Source organism: Dendrobates tinctorius, unplaced genomic scaffold (assembly GCF_039654945.1).
Source record: "Dendrobates tinctorius isolate UK_male_01 unplaced genomic scaffold, ASM3965494v1 ptg000069l, whole genome shotgun sequence".
Classification (NCBI taxonomy): domain Eukaryota; kingdom Metazoa; phylum Chordata; class Amphibia; order Anura; family Dendrobatidae; genus Dendrobates; species Dendrobates tinctorius.
In genome coordinates this window covers 19,793,608-19,815,046 of record NW_027361737.1, presented here as the reverse complement: position 1 = coordinate 19,815,046, position 21,439 = coordinate 19,793,608, and the positions used below count along the sequence as shown (strand labels likewise).

General features: G+C 43.0%; 1 protein-coding gene across 4 annotated transcripts in view; it reads right to left on the bottom strand.

The window, feature by feature from the left end:
• Positions 1 to 2,345: 2,345 nt before the first annotated feature.
• Positions 2,346 to 21,439, bottom strand: part of KCNE4 (potassium voltage-gated channel subfamily E regulatory subunit 4) — a 67,283-nt gene continuing 48,189 nt past the window's right edge. For 2 of the 4 annotated variants that reach the window (XM_073581139.1, XM_073581140.1), the window contains 2 exons: positions 9,420 to 9,630; positions 2,346 to 5,589 (listed from right to left, as the gene is read on the bottom strand). In XM_073581139.1, coding sequence (XP_073437240.1) covers positions 5,067 to 5,558 — 492 coding nt within the window. In that variant the 5' untranslated portion in view covers positions 5,559 to 5,589; positions 9,420 to 9,630 and the 3' untranslated portion in view covers positions 2,346 to 5,066. Of the gene's footprint in view, positions 5,590 to 7,087; positions 7,260 to 9,419; positions 9,828 to 21,439 lie in introns of those variants that run through there. The other 2 variants (XM_073581141.1, XM_073581142.1) reach the window with 2 other exon arrangements.

Here is a 21,439-nt window from a genome sequence, read left to right as displayed (position 1 = left end):
CAGAATCTTTCTTTCTTTCCCTCTGTTTCTTTCTCTCTGTTCTTTCTCTCTCTTTCTCCTTTTTTTCTTTCTTTCTCTCTCTGTTCTTCCTTTCCCCTCTTTCTCGCTGTTCTTTCTTTCCTCTCTTTACCTCTCTCTGTTCTTTCTATTTCTTTTTCTCTCTCTGTTCTTTCTTTCTTTCCCATGTGCCTTTCTTTCTCTTTCTTTCTTTCCCCTCTCTCTCTCTGTTCTTTCTCTCTCTGTTCTTTCTTTCCCCTCCTTCTTTCTTTCTCTCTCTCTCTTTCTTTCCTTCTCTCTGTTCTTTATTTCTTTCCCCTCTTTCTCTCTCTCTGTTCTTTCCCCTTTCTTTTTTTTTCTCTCTCTCTGTACTTTTTTCTGTCCACTCTTTCTTCTCTCTCAGTTCTTTTTCTTTCTTTCCCCTCTTTCTCTAGTCTTTCTCTCTATTTTCTTTCTTTCTCTCCCCTCTTTCTTTCTCTAATCTTTCTCTCTATATTCTTTCTTTCTCTCTCTCTGTTCTTCCTTTCCTTCTCTCTGTTCTTTCTTTCTATCTTTCGCTCTCTGATCTCTTTCTTTCCCCTCTTTCTTTCTGTTCTTTCTCTCTGTTCTTTATTTCCCCTCTTTCTTTCTCTCTCTGTTCTTTCATTGCCACCTTTCTTTCTCTCTCACTATCTGTTCTTTCTTTCCCCTTTTTTTCTCTCTCTCTGTTCTTTTTTCTGTAGCCTCTTTCTTTCTCTCTGTTCTCTTTCCTTCTTTCTCTCTCTATCTCTCTGTTCTTTCCCCTCTTTCTTTCTCTCTCTCTGTTCCTTCTTTCTTTCCCCTCTTTGTTTCTTTCTCTCTCTGTTCTTTCTTTCCCATCTTTCTTACTTTCTCCCTGTCTGTTCTTTTTTCTATCCCCTATTTCTTTCTTTCTGTTATCTTTCTTTCTGTTTCTTTCTTTCTCTGTTCTTTCTTTCCCTTCTTTCTTTTTTCTTTGTTTGTTTGTTTCTCTCTCTGATCTTTCTCTCTGTTCTTTCTTTCTCTCTCTGTTCTTTCTTTCTCTCTCCTTTCTTTCTCTCTCTCTGTTTTCTTTTTTCCCTCTATCTGTTCTTTTTCTTTTCCTCAGTACCAGCCACTGTTCCCATAAGGCCAGCCACTGTGCCCTCAGTACTAGTCAGTGTGACCAGCAGTGCTAAATGGGTGTGGTTGGGGCAGGGACATGTGTGACTAGTTGTGAAATGGGTGTGGTCGGGATCGTGGCCGCAGCCTTTGTCCCTCTTTCCCTTCTTCAAAAGTTGGGAGGTATGCTAAATGGTACTGTAGTCTGTGACAGTGGTGGCAGCTGTGGCCTGTATTACCAGGCTCTGCCATGGTTTGAGAAAGGGAAGAAGACTGTGGTCCTTCCAATGAGCCATATGGTGACCTTTGACAAATAGAAAGACTATGGCTTGCACCAGGAGTGCATTACATTACTGAGAAACTGTGGACTGTTCATAGTGTGATAGACTGTGAGGTGTGCCATGTTAATTTTCCTGAACATAGCTGTAGGGCAGTGTCCATTGGCAGAAGCAATTCCTGCTGTAGGTACTATAAGAAACTATCTATCAAGCCAGGGCCACTCAATTACCCATTAGTACATTACTATATCATATTGAATTGTGTTTTCCAAGTTCTGTATCAGATTGTTGTATAACCAGTATGCATATATCCTCCACTATCCAGTCAGTGTTGCCATCATGGAGAAACTGTATCACTACATTATTCTACCTTACACTGTATCTATCAAAACTTAGCATTTTTTTTCATCATGTAGCAACATACCCTCTCATAAGTGCTCCTAATGTCCCCAAAAAGAACCTGTCTAGCAAAAGTCGTGCTCAAACTTCCAGGTTATGGGGTTCCGGCATCCAGAGGAGGATCCCACCTTCACTCACAGTGATAGAGTGAAAACTTGCAAGATGTCTCGCTTTGCCCTAAGTCCTGCACTAACCTGTCACTGATGGTAATATTATTAGAGAGAGTTACCATTCAGTAACAAATTAGTAAAGTACATGAAGGTGCTCGCTATGTGCAAAAAAATAGTTCTTGCAAGATGGCTCACAATTGAGAATCTTGGGCTTGATTTTTATTAGAAAGTTGGACCCTTTGAGGGGATGTTGGGGCACTTAAAAGCCATTTTGTTATTACGTGATATTTAGAAAAATCACCAAACGAGCTGCTGACTTTTTTTTTATTAAATGAATGGGACAGTCCTATATTGGTGGTGAGTACTCTTTACGTTGGGTAAATTTATTTGGGTTCAGCTCAGTTGAGTCTGAGTGCGTTAATGTGCCATCCTTGTGTGTGCGGAAAGGGTATGCTTGGAGTCAAGGACCACAAATAAACACTGTCAATTTTTATTCTATCTTTAATTTAGACAGCATAACAAAATCAAAATTGCTTACCAAACCATTACCACTTTCACACTTCCGTTTTTGACAATCAGTCAAGATCCGCCAATTTTGAAAAAAACGGATCCGCCATTTTTCTTTGCGGATCCGTTTTTTTTCCCCATTGACTTTCATTATTGGCGGATCCTGACTGATTGCTGTGCGTTGCATCCGTTTTTTTGAGGATCCGCCACAATGTTAGTGTCCGTCAACATCCTCAAACATTTCCAAACGGAGCTTGCAACGTTTTTGTGGCCAGCGGATCCTCCAGACACTGAATTAACCCCAAAATCTGTCTGGGTGCCAGACAAAAAAAAAAATCTCTCTCTCGCCAGCGGTTCCTTTAAATTTCATCATTTTCAGGATCCGTCTAAAAACGGATCCTGTGCCATCCGTTCACATCAGTTGAGAATGGATCCGCTTGTCTGCCTTTTTGGCGGATTTTAACTGATGCAAATAACTGAAGTGTGAAAGAGGCCTAAGTGTAACATGATACAATCAAAGGACGCAAAGTGAGTAATAGTAGAGGATCCTGCGCAGTACAATATTTAGTCTGGCGTAAATTGAAATATTAAATACTAGAAGCATCACAGAAAATATCTGTCTGTAGTCATATATTCTAGGTAAATGCAGTTATTCTAGTCGATGTTCTTTGCCATTTTGTCCCATCATGTCTAAATTATGGGACCTATGCAAAAGAATTGCTAGTGTTGCAACTGTTAAAGAGAATCTGTCAGCGGGTTTATGCTGCCTCATCTGAGAGCAGCATAGTGTGGAGAAAGAGATCCTGATTCCAGCGATGCATCACATAGTAATAATAATAATAATAATAATAATTCTATTTATATAGCGCCAACATATTCTGCAGCACTTTACAATTAAGCAGGACTTATACAGACAATAAAGACATTACAAAGTAACACATACTTCAACAGTTACAGGAAGAGTAAGGGCCTTGCTCGCAAGTTTGCAATCTGTAAAATTTAGTTTACTGGTTGCAGCAATTGTGACAGAATCAGCATTTTCACTGCTGTAGATGTAGCAGTGCCCAGAAGGCTGGCCCCGCTCATACCACTGATTAACAGCTTTCTATGTACATTGCATATTGACAGTAAGCTGTTAATCAGTTTTGGGTGTGTCGTTAGACCAGGAGGTATGGGGGCATCTAGTCAGGCACTGATAATCTCCTGCTGCTAAAATCTTTTTTGTATTGAAACAGCAAACATCCTAGTAAGTGACACATCCCTGAAATCAGTGTCTCACCCCCTACCTAATGATGTTCTCAGATTACATAGCAAAAAACCTGGTGATAGATTCCCTTTAAGATGGTTTCTTGCACAAAACCTTTTCAACAACACCACTGCAGTTTTTTTTTGAGCCAGAAGATAATTTGTCAAGAAGTAGAAGTCTTTCCCATATATTTCACATTCCTCATGAATCTACTTCTGACTTTGGCTAAAAAAATCTGCAACAAAAACTCCAGATGCATTTTTCAAAAAAAACTGTGCTGTGTAAAACCACCGTATAAAGGGTTTACAGCGTTTGAAAAAATGTTTGCTCTTCCTCTACAAACAGCGCCTCTTCTGTCCATGGATATATCTGGTACTGCAGCTCAGACCCAGTAAAGTGTAGCATAGAAATGGTTAAACTTGGTCCTATGTGACCTACTAATGGATCTCGAGGACCGAGTGACAAAATGAATGACAAATTGAAAATATGGAATTTCTGTTTTGCGGGGGGATTTTTCTCTTTTTTATTTTCTTAATTTAGTTCACTATGGGGATTTTGGTCAGGTAAATGCCCTACAGATCATTGGAAAAACATACTAAATGAGTGAATAAAAATCTACAGCATTCAAGTTTTGTTCATAAATTGTACAGTTCTCAGTCTGAAATGGCATGAACCCTTCTTATGATTATCTCCTTTGGTCAACCCCTAGTTACATTTTTCAGCAATACATGCTTTGGTATTGGAATGGGGTCCGTAAATCAAGCCCCCTACCCTCTGTTAGTAAATCCCTTAGCTAATAAAAGGAGGATCCAACCACCTGAATCGTTCAATTCTCTAGAAATACTTCATATACTAGAAAATGTATAAATATTATTTATCAAAAAGTGCTATACATCAGCATATATTGTGTCCCGAGATAAAGAAACCAAATTTGTTACCTAACACTAGTAAATATAAAAACCTATTTCTTTAATTTACAATCTTCTAATACCCTGACATCTAATCTACAAATTATAGCAACCTCTGGTCTTCTGTAGACGTGTTTCTACAACATATAGATTATTAATAGAGACTTGTATCATTTCTTGCCACTATAGTATGATAAAAGTGAAAGATCTGGTCATTCTGGTCTTGCTTTATTATCAGTCAATTTGTTTCAACCCATGCTAGACTGCCAAAAGTACAGGGCCAGCTCTTTCTTTCTAGGGCCCATGTGAATGGTAAAGCCTATGATACCTTTCAGTTCACTGCATGTGAAAGGAAGACCATGCTATCCCTCTAAACACAGCGGACCTTTTTTACATACCCCAACTATAACATTAGTACTTCCTTTCTCTAAAAGGAGCTCGTTAGGCATCGAGACCCTAAACACAAGACTATTGTCTCATAAGGAGAGATGCTATAGGTTCCTGCAGTCTCTTTAGTACATCGCTAGGAAATCTGTTTGGTGTCCTCAGATTGTTCTTCATCTGCTTTTTCTTGAACGAGAACCTCTGGAGCCTCTTCTTGGATGGTCAAGTGAACTTCAGAAGAGGATGATTCCGAGCTCAGGCTACTGTCTACTACATTATAGTCTGTGCAGAATCGGCTGGGCCCAAAACTGTCCTGAAGGACTGTGAGCACAGTGCTCTGCTGGGGTGGCTTGGATGAGGAAAGAGAAGAAGTCCTCTTCCTGGTCTCTGTCCAAAGCTTCTCCTCATCCTGATAAAGTAGTAAAAGTTTGGATTCTTTCTCCTTCTTTTTTGATCGCATGTAGACAAACATGATGCCCGTCAGAAATATTCCGTAGAAGGACATGACGATCAGAACGTAGAGATACTCGTTGTTATCCTTCCCGCTGCTTACTTGTCTTGGTGGTTCCTGATACAGGCTCATGTCTTTGCCTGTTATGGTCCCATTAACCATTTCTTCCATCCTCAACATTGAAGCAGGAATTCAGTTTATCAGTTTAGATCTGCATGTAGAAAAAAATCATAAATATTTCCAAAATATAACACCACATACAGATGAAGAATAACTCTGAACCAAGCTCATATTACATTTGGGATTCATTTCTCATTAAAATCACAAGATGGGTTGGTAAATGTCCTGGCATGGAAATCATTATGGTGTTATCTTGGGTGTTGGATCATCCAGGGCTATAGCTAGGCTTTCCACCACATGGGGCAAATGTTTAGTTCACTGCTTCAGTCTTGTGTATAAACATGGTGCCAAATGGGATTTTTGGAGCCCTGAGCCCCGCGTGGCACGTAAAGCTGATATCTGCCATAGCTATGACCCTGAGATAACAAAACACTAAAACGACCTGGGAAATGACCATTATGGGCATTGTAATTGTTTAGCACTACGCAAATGTCGCAAATGTATATGAACAATATACCTGAGAAAGACATTTTATACTGTCGAAATGCGTTGTATGTGCTTTTTCTTGAGAAATATTAAAAACCGTTTTTGGATAATATGAAGCCTTGGATCCTACACCTACGGGAGCGCAAATAGCCTGGCATAAAGTTTATTGACATACAAACATACAAATGCACCCTTTAATTTATATTATGCCAGGCACATCTTAAACTTTTCCTTATTGATACACTGTAGCGTCCACTTCATGGCCTGACCCTGATAAGGACACTGACGATATTACCATCACACAACAGTATGTGCCAGTCTCATAGACTGTAAGCTTGCGAGCAGGGCCCTCACTCCTCTTGTTATTTGTTATAATCTACTGTATGTGATTTTTGTTATGCTGTAATGTCTATTGTCTGTACAAATCCCCTCTGAAATGTAAAGTGCTGCGGAATATGTCGGCGCTATAAAAATAAAATGTATTATTATTATTTATTATGTGCCATCTGACAACTTTTGCTAGCCTTTTTTACATATGTAAATCTGGTTAGATTCTTTTCATCTAAATACACCACAAAGGGACAAATTTCTAAAAATTGTCTACAAGAAAAATTTTCCCTTAGTAACCAATCACAGCGCTGCTTTTATTTTTCAAGAGCAGAAGTTGGAATGAGAGCTGTGCTGCGATTGGTTGCTATGGACAACAAAGACAGCGTTTTCTTTTACACGGTGTCAGAAAGATCCCCTATTCTCTATAGTGATTGGTCACTGTGGAGGAACACACACACGGACCCGTTCCTCCCACGTCACCACCGTGACGTAACTACACAGGCACAGCTCTCCGGCGCCCCCCCTTTGTCTCTCAGGTCAGTAAGGGAACTGCACCTAGAGCAAATGGTCGCCGGGGAGGAGGCCCTGTTACCCGCTGGGGGTTCTAAGATTCGTGATCAGAGTAAAAGCATCAGCCCAAGATTAAGTTTATAGTTTAATTGCCTTAAGGGCGCACTAGATAATTACAGAAATATACAGTAAATTTGCAGTCAGAGAAAAGATATAACAATAGGGTACAAGGCTTAGAGATATTAAGCTGGAGGTCAATTTACCAGATTGTATTGTAGGGTGCATGCGGTTGCCGGGGAGCTCTGCAGTCCACAGGTACAATAATCTTAGTTGCTGGACAGACCCCCAAAGCATGGGCCGCTGCTCCCCTCGGCAGGTCTGTCCCCAGGTCCTTCTTAGATCATCATCGTCTGCATCTTCATTGTGAATGACTGAATGCCAGGGGCTGCCAGCCCTTAAACACGTTGGGTTCCTCCCCCTGTGTCAGAGGGTGGGATAATAATCTCCACCCTTTAGCTCTTTGCAGAACTTATTTCCAATATCTAAGAAAGGGGATAACTTTCTACAGCATGATCGAATCAGAACATGAGAGGTACCAGTGAATGCGGTTTGCTTTGCCGGTCATGTGGAGTGCAAACATGGCCCTATTGGGTTACTGTAGAGGACAATCTCTATATCTCAGGAATCAGTGCTCTCATCGACTCGGGAGTCACACTGCCAGATGCACAATTCCCTCAGGGTCACTCGGATATTTTCATGTGTCCATAACTCGAAAGATGAGTTCATAATTCGTGTTCATAGGATGGAGCCACAGTGTCTGGGACACACAAAGGATGCATATTCCTGCGTCTGCTAGCAGGCACATTCTAATTGAAGCCCTCAGGCTTTATCTGGCCCCCTGCTGGCACGGCTCCATACCTGGGCTTTGAAGCTCTGTTTTGGGCCTATCCTCATTATCACACCAATGCCCTGGCTATTTAGCATTGGAACACTAAATCCTGCTTGTATTCACTAAGTACACAGCGCCTGGGGGTATAGAAGCCTTTAGCTGCCTGTAATTTCTGAACTTAGACCAAAATGGATGCCAAGCTCAGATATGTGGCCCCACATCTAAGATGGCGGCCGCTCCTTCATCACAGTCACGTTATATTTTGGCATTACTTTGAATACTTCATGTCATGCTCAGTATATTCCGTGTGGAAAGAGTTGTTCTCATGGATGATGATGGCATTTTCCTCTGTAGGAAGTGGTGACTCGTGTGGTTAGTGAGCAGTTGTCAGTGACTCTTTGTTGTCAGACGCTGCATCGAGTTATGATAAATCTTATGTAATACAATAACTGTAACTAACCCCCTGTATTATATGATTAGGGATCACTCAGTCATTATACTAAATAAATAGATTCTGTCATGTCATCCCATAGTGTATGGTATTGTAAAGTGTCACTTTCCTATCAAGGAAATTCCTATGAAGACTTTTACATTTTTGGAGATGCACTTTATTGGGCACCCGTCATCTGGCGTACATGCAGTCCGATCTGTGGACAGCACGGTATAGAGAAGGAGAAGCTGAGAAGAATGATATATAGAATTGCTGGAAAAGATTCAGTAAGACTTGTATTTTATTCATTGAAATCCCCGCTGTTTGTATGTATAGGAGTCCAATGGGCGGGCCTACTAGTGATTGACAGCTATCTCTGCACACACAGTCATACAGGGAAGACTGTCAATCACTAGTAGGACCGCCCATATAAACATCAGGGATTTCAATGAATATAATACAAATTTTACAGAAACTTTTCCCACAAAAATGTATAATCATCTCCAGCCTGGCCGCACATTTTACACATGACAGGTTTCCTTTAAATCTTTTCAGACTCCCATGTCTTTTGCTGCTAAAAATTCTGAAAAGGGAATCTTGGCAACAAAGGGTCCATAAGTCTTTCCCCTTGCCACATTACAATTCATAGATCACCAGCACTACAACCATATGATGTACTTCTCTACCATCACTACTGTTTAAAAATCTGATTGAAGAAGACAATGACAGCTCGCATTAATGATCCTTATAGCATAACTCATTTTAAGGTTAGCAAACTTTGGGTCATTTCTACATAGTACACTCCCGTACAAGGTATGAGTGGTGGGATACACAAGATTTTCATACATTATACATCCCATTCTTTGATTCCCATCTATATGAGATTCCATATGCATATAGGGAAAATAGACTGCGAACAATGTATTTGTGCGAACCTAAAATCGACCCATCCGGCATTGTCTATGCTGTAGGTTATGTTTGAACTGCAAAGTGCTCTGGAATATGTTTATTATATTATTTTTTGCCTTACGTTGCAAAACACGTATATATATATATATATATATATATATATATATATACACACACACACACACATATATATATATATATACACATACATATACATCTTTGTGTAGTGGTGAGCTATAAATACATAATAGTGACTTCATAAACAGTGTTATATGAAATAGATTATATCCCGGAAATATATGATCTCCCAGCTACCATTGCGCACACAGGGATAAATATTGTGGGATATCGTATGTTATGGACTTACGTGTGAGAAGCACTTGAAGAGCAAATTCAATGAGAAGTGCAGTTCTTGCTCTCTGTATCCCTGGAAAGCTGAAACTGATTTCCACCTGATGCTCTGGTGTCTTTGGGTGCTGCAGGGACATATATAGCCAGCTGTGGACGTCTGCGTGACATGGGGTAGAAGGAGGAGGATGGAGGCTTGTGCTTGAAGACACGCAGAACATCCCACTGAACTTGTGACAGCCACAAGGGGGAGAACAGAAGAAAAGAAAAGGAATGAGAAACTTCTACTTCTGATAAAAATTAGGACAGTAAATGAAGCCAAAAGCAAATTGCTATACGGGGTTATCCTCATAACTAAGGGTGAAGACAGTACTGAATTCAAGCGTGGAACACTTTCAGATTTGGGCCGGGGTCACACTTGCAACTGCAATGCGAAAAACTCTCGCGAGTTTCTCGCCTCAATACCCGGCACTGCTCCCCTTCTTCCCAGAGCCATAACTTTTTTATTTTTCGGTCAATATGGCCATGTGAGGGCTTATGTTTTGCAAGACGAGTTGTACTTCTGAACGACACCATTGGTTTTAACATATAGTGTACTGGAAAATAGGAAAAAAATTCCAAGTGCAGTGAAATTGCAAAAAAAAGTACAACTACACAACGGTTTTTTTTTTTTTTTTTTTTTTACTATGTTCACTAATTGCTGAAAATGACCTGCCATTATGATTCTCCAGGTCATTTCGAGTTCATAGACACCAAACATGTATAGGTTAATTTTTCATCTAAGCGGTGAAAAAAAACTCCAAAGTTTGCTAAAAAAAAAAAAAAGCTCTATTTTCCAATACACATAGCCTCTCCATTTTTTTGCGATCGAAAACCCGTGTTTCGGGTTGGGTGAGGGCTTATTTTTTGTGTGCCGAGCTGACGTTTTTATTGATACCATTGTGGTGCAGATACGATTTTTTGATCGCCCATTAATCCATTTAATGCAATGTTGCAACATCCAGAGAAACTTAATTCTGGCATTTTTACTTTTTTTCTCATTACGCCGTTTAGCGATCAGGTTAATCCTTTTTTTATTGATTGATCGAGCGATTCTGAATGCGGCAGTGCCAAATATGTGAATGTTTGATTTTTTTGTATTGTTTTATTTTGAATGGGGCGAAAGGGGGGTGATTTGAACTTCTATTTTTTTTTATTTCTTTTATATTTTTAAAAACTTTTTTTTTACTTTTGGCATGCTTCAATAGTCTCCATGGGAGACTAGAAGCTGCCATAACCCGATCAACTACATACAGCCAATGATCAGATCGCCTGTATGTAGCAGAATTGCTCACTTGCTATGAGCGCCAATCACCGGGAGGCGCTCATAGCAACCAGCAGTGACAACTATAAAGGTCTGCTGGAGACCTCTGGTTGCTATGCCAACCCATCGGTAATCCGCGGTCACGCAACACGGGCGCCCGTGGATGAAATTTCCGGAAGCGCGTGTTAAATGCCGATGTCAGAGATTGACAGCGACATTTAACTAGTTAACAGCTGCGGGTGGATCGCGATTCCACCCGTGGCTGTTAGAGGCACATGTCAGCTGTTCAAAACAGCTGACATGTGCTGGAAAAGATGTAGTCTCAGCGCCAGAGGACACATCAAAGGGAGTTAAGAGGGTAGAGAAATCTGGAACAGTTCTTTATAGAGGGTGTCTGGTTTTATTAAGTCCAATTTCTGCCTATATTCAAGTGTTGATTGTAGCACTGCTGCCAGCACCCCTGCATGAGGTCCCCTTCTCTTTCCAACCGTCTCGGCAGAGTCCTCGCTGTGCTCCTGATTCCTGTGTGCGTGCCACAGTCCCGGCAGCGTGCCCTGTACACATGTGTGCATGCTCACCTGTTCTTAAAGGGGCAGCGTGCACATATACTAAATGCCCTCAGTTTGTAGCTGAGAGGCATTTAGGCTTCTTTTACATTTACTGGGTTTTTTGCGTCCCCTTATTGCGTGCCGTATCACCGCAATTTTCATGGTCTGCCGCAATAAGAGACCGCAAAAAACTTGTGGATCGCCGTTTTTCAGGTTTCCAATACTGTGGAAACAGTATTGGGGAAAAAAAACGGCGTCCTGCAAAACCGGACGTCACGGTGCACCGCAAAAACAAACTTCCTCTGTTTTTGTGGCCCAATTGAGTTTCAATGGGGGCCATGTCCGTAAACCGTGATAAAGATCGAGCAGGCGCGATCTTTTTTCATGACCGTAAATACGGCCATATGGCGCACAGCGTTCCATGGAATTATTGCGGCCCCATAGAAATCTATTGGGGCCACAAAAATGGGACGCAAAAACACAGTAAGTGTAAAAGAAGCCTAAGTATAATCAATACACCTGCAAGATGGCTCCCAGCCAATTGTAGCGAGACATCCTGCATAAAGGATTCCCTCTCCCCTACGTTGTCGCTGATCAATGTGTAGAATCATTAGTTAGTAAGTTGTACTGCTAGTGAGCTGTGAGGTCCCCTAGTCCCGGTGCATCCAGTGTCCTGAACATGTATCCTGGTCCCAGTGTGGGCCTTCCTGTATCCGTAGTCCCCTGGTCCCAGTGTTGCCAGTCATGAATCCATAGTCCGCTGGTCCCGGTGTGGCCAGTCCTGTATCTGACGTACCCTGATCCCGGAGTGGCCAATGCCTGAATCTCATCCCTTAGTCTGTGAGCGGCCAGGGCCTGAACATTGTCCCCCAATCCGTGTGTGGCCAAACTCTGACCCAGTATCCTAGCCCAGTGTGTCTGAACTGAGCCCATATCCATCTCAGTAACCGTTCTGTAGAGGTTCCAGAACTTACTTGTCTGAACAAAGACATAGTCCTAATTAGTGTCAACGCACCTGACAGGCTTGTGTGGTAGGCAGCTGCCAGGTAGCACTCCTGGGCAGAGCCTGGTACTGCAGCTGCCTACTACACAAGCCTGACCTCACTTTTAGAGGCTCCAGGGAACACCAAGGTAGCTTAGCAGGGCCGACGTTAGGGGCAGGCACACCAGGCAGCTGCCTAGGGCCCCCACTCCCTCAGGGTCCCCCAGCTAGCAGCACATCACGCAGATGCTATGGAGCCCGTGTGGCAGGGGGGCCCGCCTGCCGCCAGTGCCAACTCCCCCCACCACCGCATTGAACTATACCTGCGTCTGCCGTTATAGTTCAAAGCAATGATGGATGAGGGAGCATCAGCTGACGCTCCCTCTCCCATCATTCCCCTCTGCCTCTGACACTGCTGGTGCGCGATGATGTCATCCCGCACTCACTGTGTGCTGGGCAGTGCAGCCACTGAGACAGGAGCCAGTCAGGAGCAGCGCGGGCACGAGGAGAGGTGAGGATTGTGTTTTTATATATGCATATATATATATATATATATATATATATATATATACACACACACATACACATATCAGTGAGTACTGGACTGTGGGGCCGTTCTTGGGGGGATGTGGGCTATGTTATATACTTTGTGGGCTGTGTTATATACTATGTGGGCTATGTTATATACTACTAGCTGAAGAGCCCGGCGCTGCCCGGGCATAGTAACTAACTACGGTTAGTTATAACAAATTATAATGGTTATATCTACAGTGTATATATATAAAGCTGAGTGTATAGCCCCACCAGCTCCGCATAGCCACATTCACTATAATATCCCACATCATCCCGTCAGCCAGAGCTACCAGACTACTACCCCTAGTATCCCAGATCGTCCCGTCAGCCAGAGCCACCGGACTACTAATATCCCACATCATCCCGTCAAAGCTACCGGACTACTATATCATCCCGTCAGCCAGAGCCATTGGACTACTCCCCCTAATATCCCACATCATCCCATCAGCCAGAGCCATCGGACTACAACCCCTAATATCCCACATCATCACGTCAGCCTGGCGTCAGAACCAGAGTGTGGCGCCCCTGAGGCTCAGTCGCCACAGAGGTACTGCACCTTCTCCTAAGGTGAAGTGCCACACCGCGTAGGTAAGTTGGGAACTCCTTTCCTCACTCCAACACCTGCATCCCACACACAGGATAGTTCAGCACTGATCACATTGCGGCTCCATGCTTAGAGGATAGCAGAGCACCTTTCGTGGGTCCTTGCTTCGTAACACGAGATGTGCTGGGAGGTGGGTGGAGTTAGATATAAAAGAGTGGGAAGGTTTAGAGTTCAGTTCAGTTCAGTCTGGAGGAGAGGCTGAGAGCAGGCTGACAGGAGGTCAGCCTAAGGGGAGCTCAAGGCGGAGGAAGGCAGTCAGTCAGGAGAGGCTGAGGACTGGTCTTAGTGGAACGATCTCCCTAGGAGAGGAAGGAGTGCTGCAGCTGTCTCTGTGATCTGAGTCAGCTGGCACGGGAAATAGAACAGAAGGAGAAAGACGTAGAACTGCAACCTAAGCTTCCATAAGAGAGAGAAGGAACAGCGCGGAATGAAGGAGTAGGAGAACAGAGAGGAGTTGTGGGTTGGAAGAGGAACCCTGCCTATAGGTTCTCAGCGCAAGGCCGGAGCCCGGTCCCCGAGGTTGTATGGACACTTATGGTTCTGCAGCAGACACCGGTGGAGTAGTTGGCTGTAAATGCACTACTCCCATCTAAGACTTGGGACACAACAGCAACACGGATAGAGAGCCAGGATCCAGGAGGTCCCTGATCAGGCTACAGCTGTCTGTCATACAAGTAGAGTTGTTAGGAACATCTGACAGGAGGAACTTCAGAGTAACCACGGTACTGGAGCTCTTCACACTAAAAGGCGCAATAGAGGATTCATTCAGGAAAGGTACATGTTGGTGGAGTGTTGGAGAGGAGAAGCCTAACTTGCCCGGGAGGTTGATTGAGTCTCTGCCCCGGAGGACACGGCATGGAAGCGGGCACCAGTGGTTACCAAGAACTGTGAGTAAAGCATTGAAACTGCAAGCCCTGGTGTCTTCCAGTCATTGTGCGCCAACACCTATCAGCACCGCTACATCTAGGTATCATCCTTTACACTACCTGCATCTACACACTGCCCTGGGGCTACAGCTTCACCTGTGGAGAGCTATACCATCTATGCTGCAACACACCATCAGCCCCAGAGGATCTGCACGCAGAGTTGGCTTAACATCTTGCTTGCCAAACACCACAGGTGGCGTCACAAACTATTCTATTTCATTAACTACAAACCACCATTGACATTGGGCGCCCAGGGCCATGGACCGGGTCACTGCTGCTGTGACACATTCCCCTGACACCGGCCTGATACCGAGTACCCCACAGCCCTGGGTGTGAGGGCGACCCAAGAGCACCTGGTGAATGATACCTGACCTGGGAGTAGTCCTTGTGCCCCGACGCGCGTTTAGCTTCTTCTATGGGGGAAATACGTATTTCCCCCAGGTGTTACTCTCCTAACTTTATATATTTAATGGGCTAAATCTTCATATATCTATCAAGATTGCCATGCACTATCTGCACTTTGCGAATTAACTATTATTGTGATATATTGAAAGTCCATTCCTGTACTATATTAATTTAGCAGTACTATATTTTTTTTTATATTTACACTAGGTATATATTTAATAGCCTAGTTCTGCACTAGTGCACTTTATTAAGGGAATTAGGGTACTATTATTAGTGGTAGTACAGTTGATATATTTATATATTTACCAAGACTGCTGGCATTACCACTAGCACTTTGTATTATCTGCATTTTTCGGATTAACAGTTATTGTGATTTATTGAAAGTCTATTTTTGTACTACCCTAATATAACCTATAAGCAGTGCCATATATATATATTTTTGCACTAGTGCACTTTATTATGTGATTTTTGTAACACCTATGCAATTTTATACTTGTGGAAACTATTTTAGGTTTTTTAGACCATTGATTGGTCATACATATATATATTATCTCTAACAGAGGATGCCTAATAATAGAGTATACAAGTTTTTATGACTTTAATGATGTGTGAATAAGCTACCTGTGGTCTGTAGTCCTTAATTTGCACCTGTATCTTCATTATTTTATCTTATTATTGGTGTTTTGAATAAAGATGGATTGAGATTTATTTGAACTTGGCGTATACTTCCTTTTTTTTGGTAAGACTTATTACTGCCTTAGTTTTGGAGATTCATAAGTTGACATGCTGTAAATGCCAAATATTGAGGGACATCTGGAGCCCATTGAATGACCCTATAAGTGCTCTGGTGGGCTACTCGGACTCTGTCCAGAAGGAATGAAGAATAAACTGCCCTAAAGTGTTCATCACCAGACAACTGTGTATAATGGTCAATACAAGCTACAGAGAAGAAGTGCAGCTACACAGAAGTGAATGTACATTATAACAGTAATATATCCTGTATATATAACACATGTACATCACAGATAAGGATCGTAGAGTATCGTCTACTCTGTTTAACAACTTTAAGTAGTTTTTCTGGTTAGAAAATGACTTGCACTTTATAGTCCATATACTGTATTTCAAACAGATTATATAATGGAAAATCAATTCATCATCTTTTAATTTATTAAACTCGTTGTGCACAGTACACATATATTCATATCCAAGAAATGTATCCATGATATGTTTTATAGAAAGTGACTTTGCCCAGTCTGGTATAAAATCATTGAAGTAAACTGGAGGGAAACTTTCAACTAATGGGATTAAAAAAACAGTGGAAACAAATTTCCAATTGGAGTTCTTTGGTTTTTAGATAATTATTGACTCTAAATTATTATAATAAAAAATAGTAAACCAGCAACATCGGTTAAATGCGGCCTACACCGGTGTAGCGCCCTCACAGCACAAGTCCACACACCCAGCCAGGACACCCACTTTCATGTAACATGTCGCGGGGCCAGAGATGAGTACCTGGCCCACGGCAATCGCCCCGCACCACTTTACATTAATATGACCCAACAACCTATATACCCATATCCAAAAGTACAAACTATGTACAATCTGTTGTCAGCCAGCAGGAAATAATAATATTCTTGTGTATTTGTAATTTTGTAGTATGTATGGTCATTCTCCTAGAACATTTCTCCAGCAGCTTGGATGCTGACGTGATAACATTACAAATGATAAGTCTCGTTTGTTTAATTTTGTGAAATTTCCAGTGTTTTGGCCTTTTGTGAATTTGACGCTTCACACTGGAGTATTATAGGGAACAGATCCAGACACCCGGTTTATTTATATCTCCCTGGCTTGTGGCTATATCTTAAGGAACACAACCGCTGTCATGGAAAATGTGAGCTGTATTCAACACAAAAGGCCAGATGAGTCCAGGCTGGAGGCAGCTAGAACAATGCACACGTCTCCTTATCAGGCTGAGGTTAAGGTGCCGTATGACGGATCCTTCAAAGTATATACAGACGTTGTGTTTAGTCACAAATATTTACTGTCTTATTATCGGAGAGGAGGGAACACAAGATAATGTCGCAGTATATTACGATGAGAGCTTATTAAGCAGCCTTTTGTCAGTTCAGTGCTTATCTTCACATTCTTGTATAAAGCTTAATTATGCTAAAGAAAGGTTCTATAAAATAAGAAACTCTACTGACAGTAGCACGCCAAAAATGACAGCAGGCAGCTAACAGAGGGGTAACTAGAAGTTCCTGGCAGGGGCGGTGGTCTCGGCTCTCTGTGCTGACATACCCTATTAGTGATTCAGGCAAGGAAGGAGATCACATTAAGGAAGTTGGGGCAATGGTGATGGCGTTGAGCGCCATATTTGACAATTCTCTCTGCAACCTGCCCACTAGGCAGAGGCTGGACAGACATCTGTGTGAGATGGTTTAGTGAATCCTGCATTGAGCAGGGGGTTGGACATGATGACCCTGGATGTCCCTTCCAACGCTACCATTCTAGGATTCTATGACCCTCCAGTGCCTAATGGCGAATAAAGCCCGAGCCCCCAATGCAAGAGCCGGCAGGTACCTTCTACCTTTGCATCCTATACATCTTATAATTATTACCATGGAAGAGAACCTGTTTAGCGCACACAATGAAATATTTCATCCTGAGCTCAATACAAAATATGAAGTTATAGGAAGGGGTTATTGCACATAGTGATGTCACAGCACAGTGTTCAGGATCACAGTGTGTAACAAAGCAGAGATGATACACAAAGTGATGTAAAAAAATTGGAAAAAAAATTACATGGATAATAAAAACCCTGTAAAGTCATAGGAAAGTGTTATTTATTACATGGTGATGTCAAAGGTTAGTGTCACAGGTGTGTCAGAGGCTGCAGAATGTCGCACTGCATCTAGCTGCAGAAGGTCTCAGTGGTTGGCTTTGCAGACTCCTTCCTAGTTCTTCTGATATTAGGACTCGGTGGCAACCTTCCCCAGCTCTAGTTGACACACCTGGACGGGAATGTTTATAACCCCCAGCTTGTTGCTAGAAATTGCGGTTGATATTTCCATTTCTAGTTCCCTGTTGCGGCTTGGAGCTATTGCAGTCGGCTATCTTCCTCCTTGGTGTTGTGGTAGGGGCCGGGATTGGGGGGTGGTCCTCTGCTTACCACGAGCGGACGATGCAAAGACGAGACAGAGGCAGAATTCAGTTGTAACAGATCCGGGTTTATTGGCCGTCCTCCTGACAACCATAGCCATGCACCGCAGTTCCTTTACAGCTCTCCGTTTCCAGGCCCGGGTACCTTTCACCTTTCCTTTAGTCGTTATGACGTTCCTCGCGGATCTTTCGCTGGGACTGTCCAAGACCAATCTACCGCCAGCGCTTCACCTGCCCGAGGTCGTCGTCCAATCGGTACCCCCGGGGCCTCGTCTGTCCTGCGGTACGTCATGTCAGGGCCACCCCCCTGACTGTCTTCTCCTGTCAGTCCCCTGGTCAAGCTCTTCACCGTTCTCTGTCTTCTGTCCTGAGTCTTCCTCTGCTGAGCTCCTCCTGGGACTAACCTCACCTGGAACCCTGTCCTCTCCTATTTATCCCCTCTCTCACTGGGAATTTCCCTCCTGGGTTCCTATCTCCCCGCCCCCCTTGACTAAGTAGTTTCTATAGCTGTAAGCTGATGTTAAGTCCTGAACTACACTCCCCCCTGCCATCTTGTGGTCAAATTTCGGTACTGCACTCCCTTTTCAGTCTTTCCCTGCTGTTACCTTTCTGTCATTGCCAATCTCTGTCTATAGTGCACACATCGTCCCCTCCTACTTCCAGTCAAGTCTGTCCATCAAGTCACCTTCCCCACAGTGTTGCTGGGGGACATCTTTATTTCTCTCTGAGTCTGCTAACGATAAGTGTTCCTCCTGGTTTGTGTATCCCTTCTGTCTCTATCAGTAGTGGAGATTGACTAGCGCTCATCCTGTCCTTCCCGGTGTAGGGCTTATCTCCAGGGTCAGGGAGGGATTAGGTATCTTGCTCGGCAATAGGTGTGGAACCTAAATAGGGACGATAGGGCACACAAGGTGACACTAGATCTGTCTAGGGGTCTACACTCTCCCCTTCCCTAGTGTTTGGTTCCCTTTCCCTTATCGCTTCATGTTGCACTTAGTCTCCCTTCACTGTATTACAGTTAGGCATTGTAACATAGTTATGTCACAGCAGTGTTATAATGTACACAGTATGGTAATAAAATGTAAAATGAGCAGCAGGTATCAGGCACTTTCTGTATGAACACAGTCAGGTATGCTTCACTCTGAAACACTGTAGAGTTACAGAGAAAAACGTACTTTAAAAGTCGACAGGGACCGAGCTGCACTAGAGACTAGTCCCACAGGCGGGTCTCTGTCACGTTCTTTCCACCTACTGCCCTGGAGTGACAGGTATAAGTACATGTAGAGAGAAACCTGTCACTCCAGGGCATGAGAAGCCACCGGGGACCTGCCTGTCCGACTAGTCTGCCGCTGCAGTAAAACATACCTGGCTGAGTTCATACAGTCAGGGCTGATATACGCTGCCTGTGGATTGTGCAGCAAGTATCAGCTGTCATGTTCTCTTAAATAAAGGCCATAAAAATTAAAAGTTTAAAAATAAATCCAAAATTCTAAATGTGATTGTAAAAGCTTAAACACTTAATGCTCAGTGTTAAAATCTGAAAACTTAGAAAGTTAGTAGAGAGGAGATGCCACACGCTTCCTGGGAGGTCCCAGCCAGATGACATTTTTATAATATGTGAATGTACTAATATGGAATAAAATCTGTTTTGTGGTTGTGAAGATATACGGTACATTCTAAGGTTGTCCACCTACACTCACTGGCCACTTTATTAGGTACACCTGTCCAACTGTGTGTTAAGACTTAATTTCTAATCAGCCAATCACATGGCGGCAACTCAGTGCATTTAGGCATGTAGACATGGTCAAGACAATCTCCTGCAGTTCAAACCGAGCATCAGCATGGGGAAGAAAGGTGATTTGAGTGCCTTTGAACGTGGCATGATTGTTGGTGCCAGAAGGGCTGGTCTGAGTATTTCAGAAACTGCTGATCTACTGGGATTTTCACGCACAACCATCTCTAGGGTTTACAGAGAATGGTCCGAAAAAGAAAAAAAATCCAGTGAGCGGCAGTTCTGTGGCCGGAAATGCCTTGTTGATGCCAGAGGTCAGAGGAGAATGGGCAGACTGGTTCGAGCTGATAGAAAGGCAACAGTGACTCAAATTGCCACCCGTTACAACCAAGGTAGGCAGAAGAGCATCTCTGAACGCACAGTGCGTCGAACTTTGAGGCAGATGGGCTACAGCAGCAGAAGACCACACCGGGTACCACTCCTCTCAGCTAAGAACAGGAAACTGAGGCTACAATTTGCACAAGCTCATCGAAATTGGACAGTAGAAGATTGGAAAAACGTAGCCTGGTCTGATGAGTCTCGATTTCTGCTGCGACATTCGGATGGTAGGGTCAGAATTTGGCGTAAACAACATGAAAGCATGGATCCATCCTGCCTTGTATCAACGGTTCAGGCTGGTGGTGGTGGTGTCATGGTGTGGGGAATTTTTTCTTGGCACTCTTTGGGCCCCTTGGTACCAATTGAGCATCGTTGCAACACCACAGCCTACCTGAGTATTGTTGCAGACCATGTCCATCCCTTTATGACCACAATGTACCCAACATCTGATGGCTACTTTCAGCAGGATAATGCGCCATGTCATAAAGCTCGAATCATCTCAGATTGGTTTCTTGAACATGACAATGAGTTCATTGTACTCAAATGGCCTCCTCAGTCACCAGATCTCAATCCAATAGAGCATCTTTGGGATGTGGTGGAACGGGAGATTCGCATCAGGGATGTGCAGCCGACAAATCTGCGCCAACTGTGTGATGCCATCATGTCAATATGGTCCAAAATCTCTGAGGAATGCTTCCAGCACCTTGTTGAATCTCTGCCACGAAGAATTGAGGCAGTTCTGAAGGCAAAAGGGGGTCCAACCCGTTACTAGCATGGTGTACCTAATAAAGTGGCCAGTGAGTGTATATTATCCATACAATAGAATTATATGGAAAATGATTGTCTAGCTACAGCCAACATGTTGATGATTTTAGTAATTATGCTGAAATACACTATATGGACAAAGGTATTAGGACACATCTCTTTGAATTCAGGGTTTTCATTCAGTTCCATTGCCACAGGTGTATAGCCAAAAATCTCAGCATGCACTACTTTGGTCTGATTTACGGATCAGGCTAAATACATGTAAATAGCAGTCAGCTTCTGCATAGGCGTAGCTAGGGTTTTGGTTCAGGGGAGTCAAAAGTTCTGAGTGGGCTCCTAACCAGTTAATTTACAACTTACAATTTAATTTACAATGACCATGCTGTTACTGAAAATAATCTCTATACAAAGACCAACATTGATATTACCTCCATATGATGACCATATAGTGGTAGATACCAGTCCTATGAAACATGTAATAGATTACTGTACAGTTACAATTAGTGACTTACAGAACTCGGCTGCAAAGATTACAAAGATACATTTGACGTCTCATATTTCAGGCACTGTCACCATCTATCCCCAACCTTCGCATACTCATCATCCTACTGATACCCCAACGCTGAGCCACTGCTACCGTATGTGTCGTATTGCTGTATCTGCT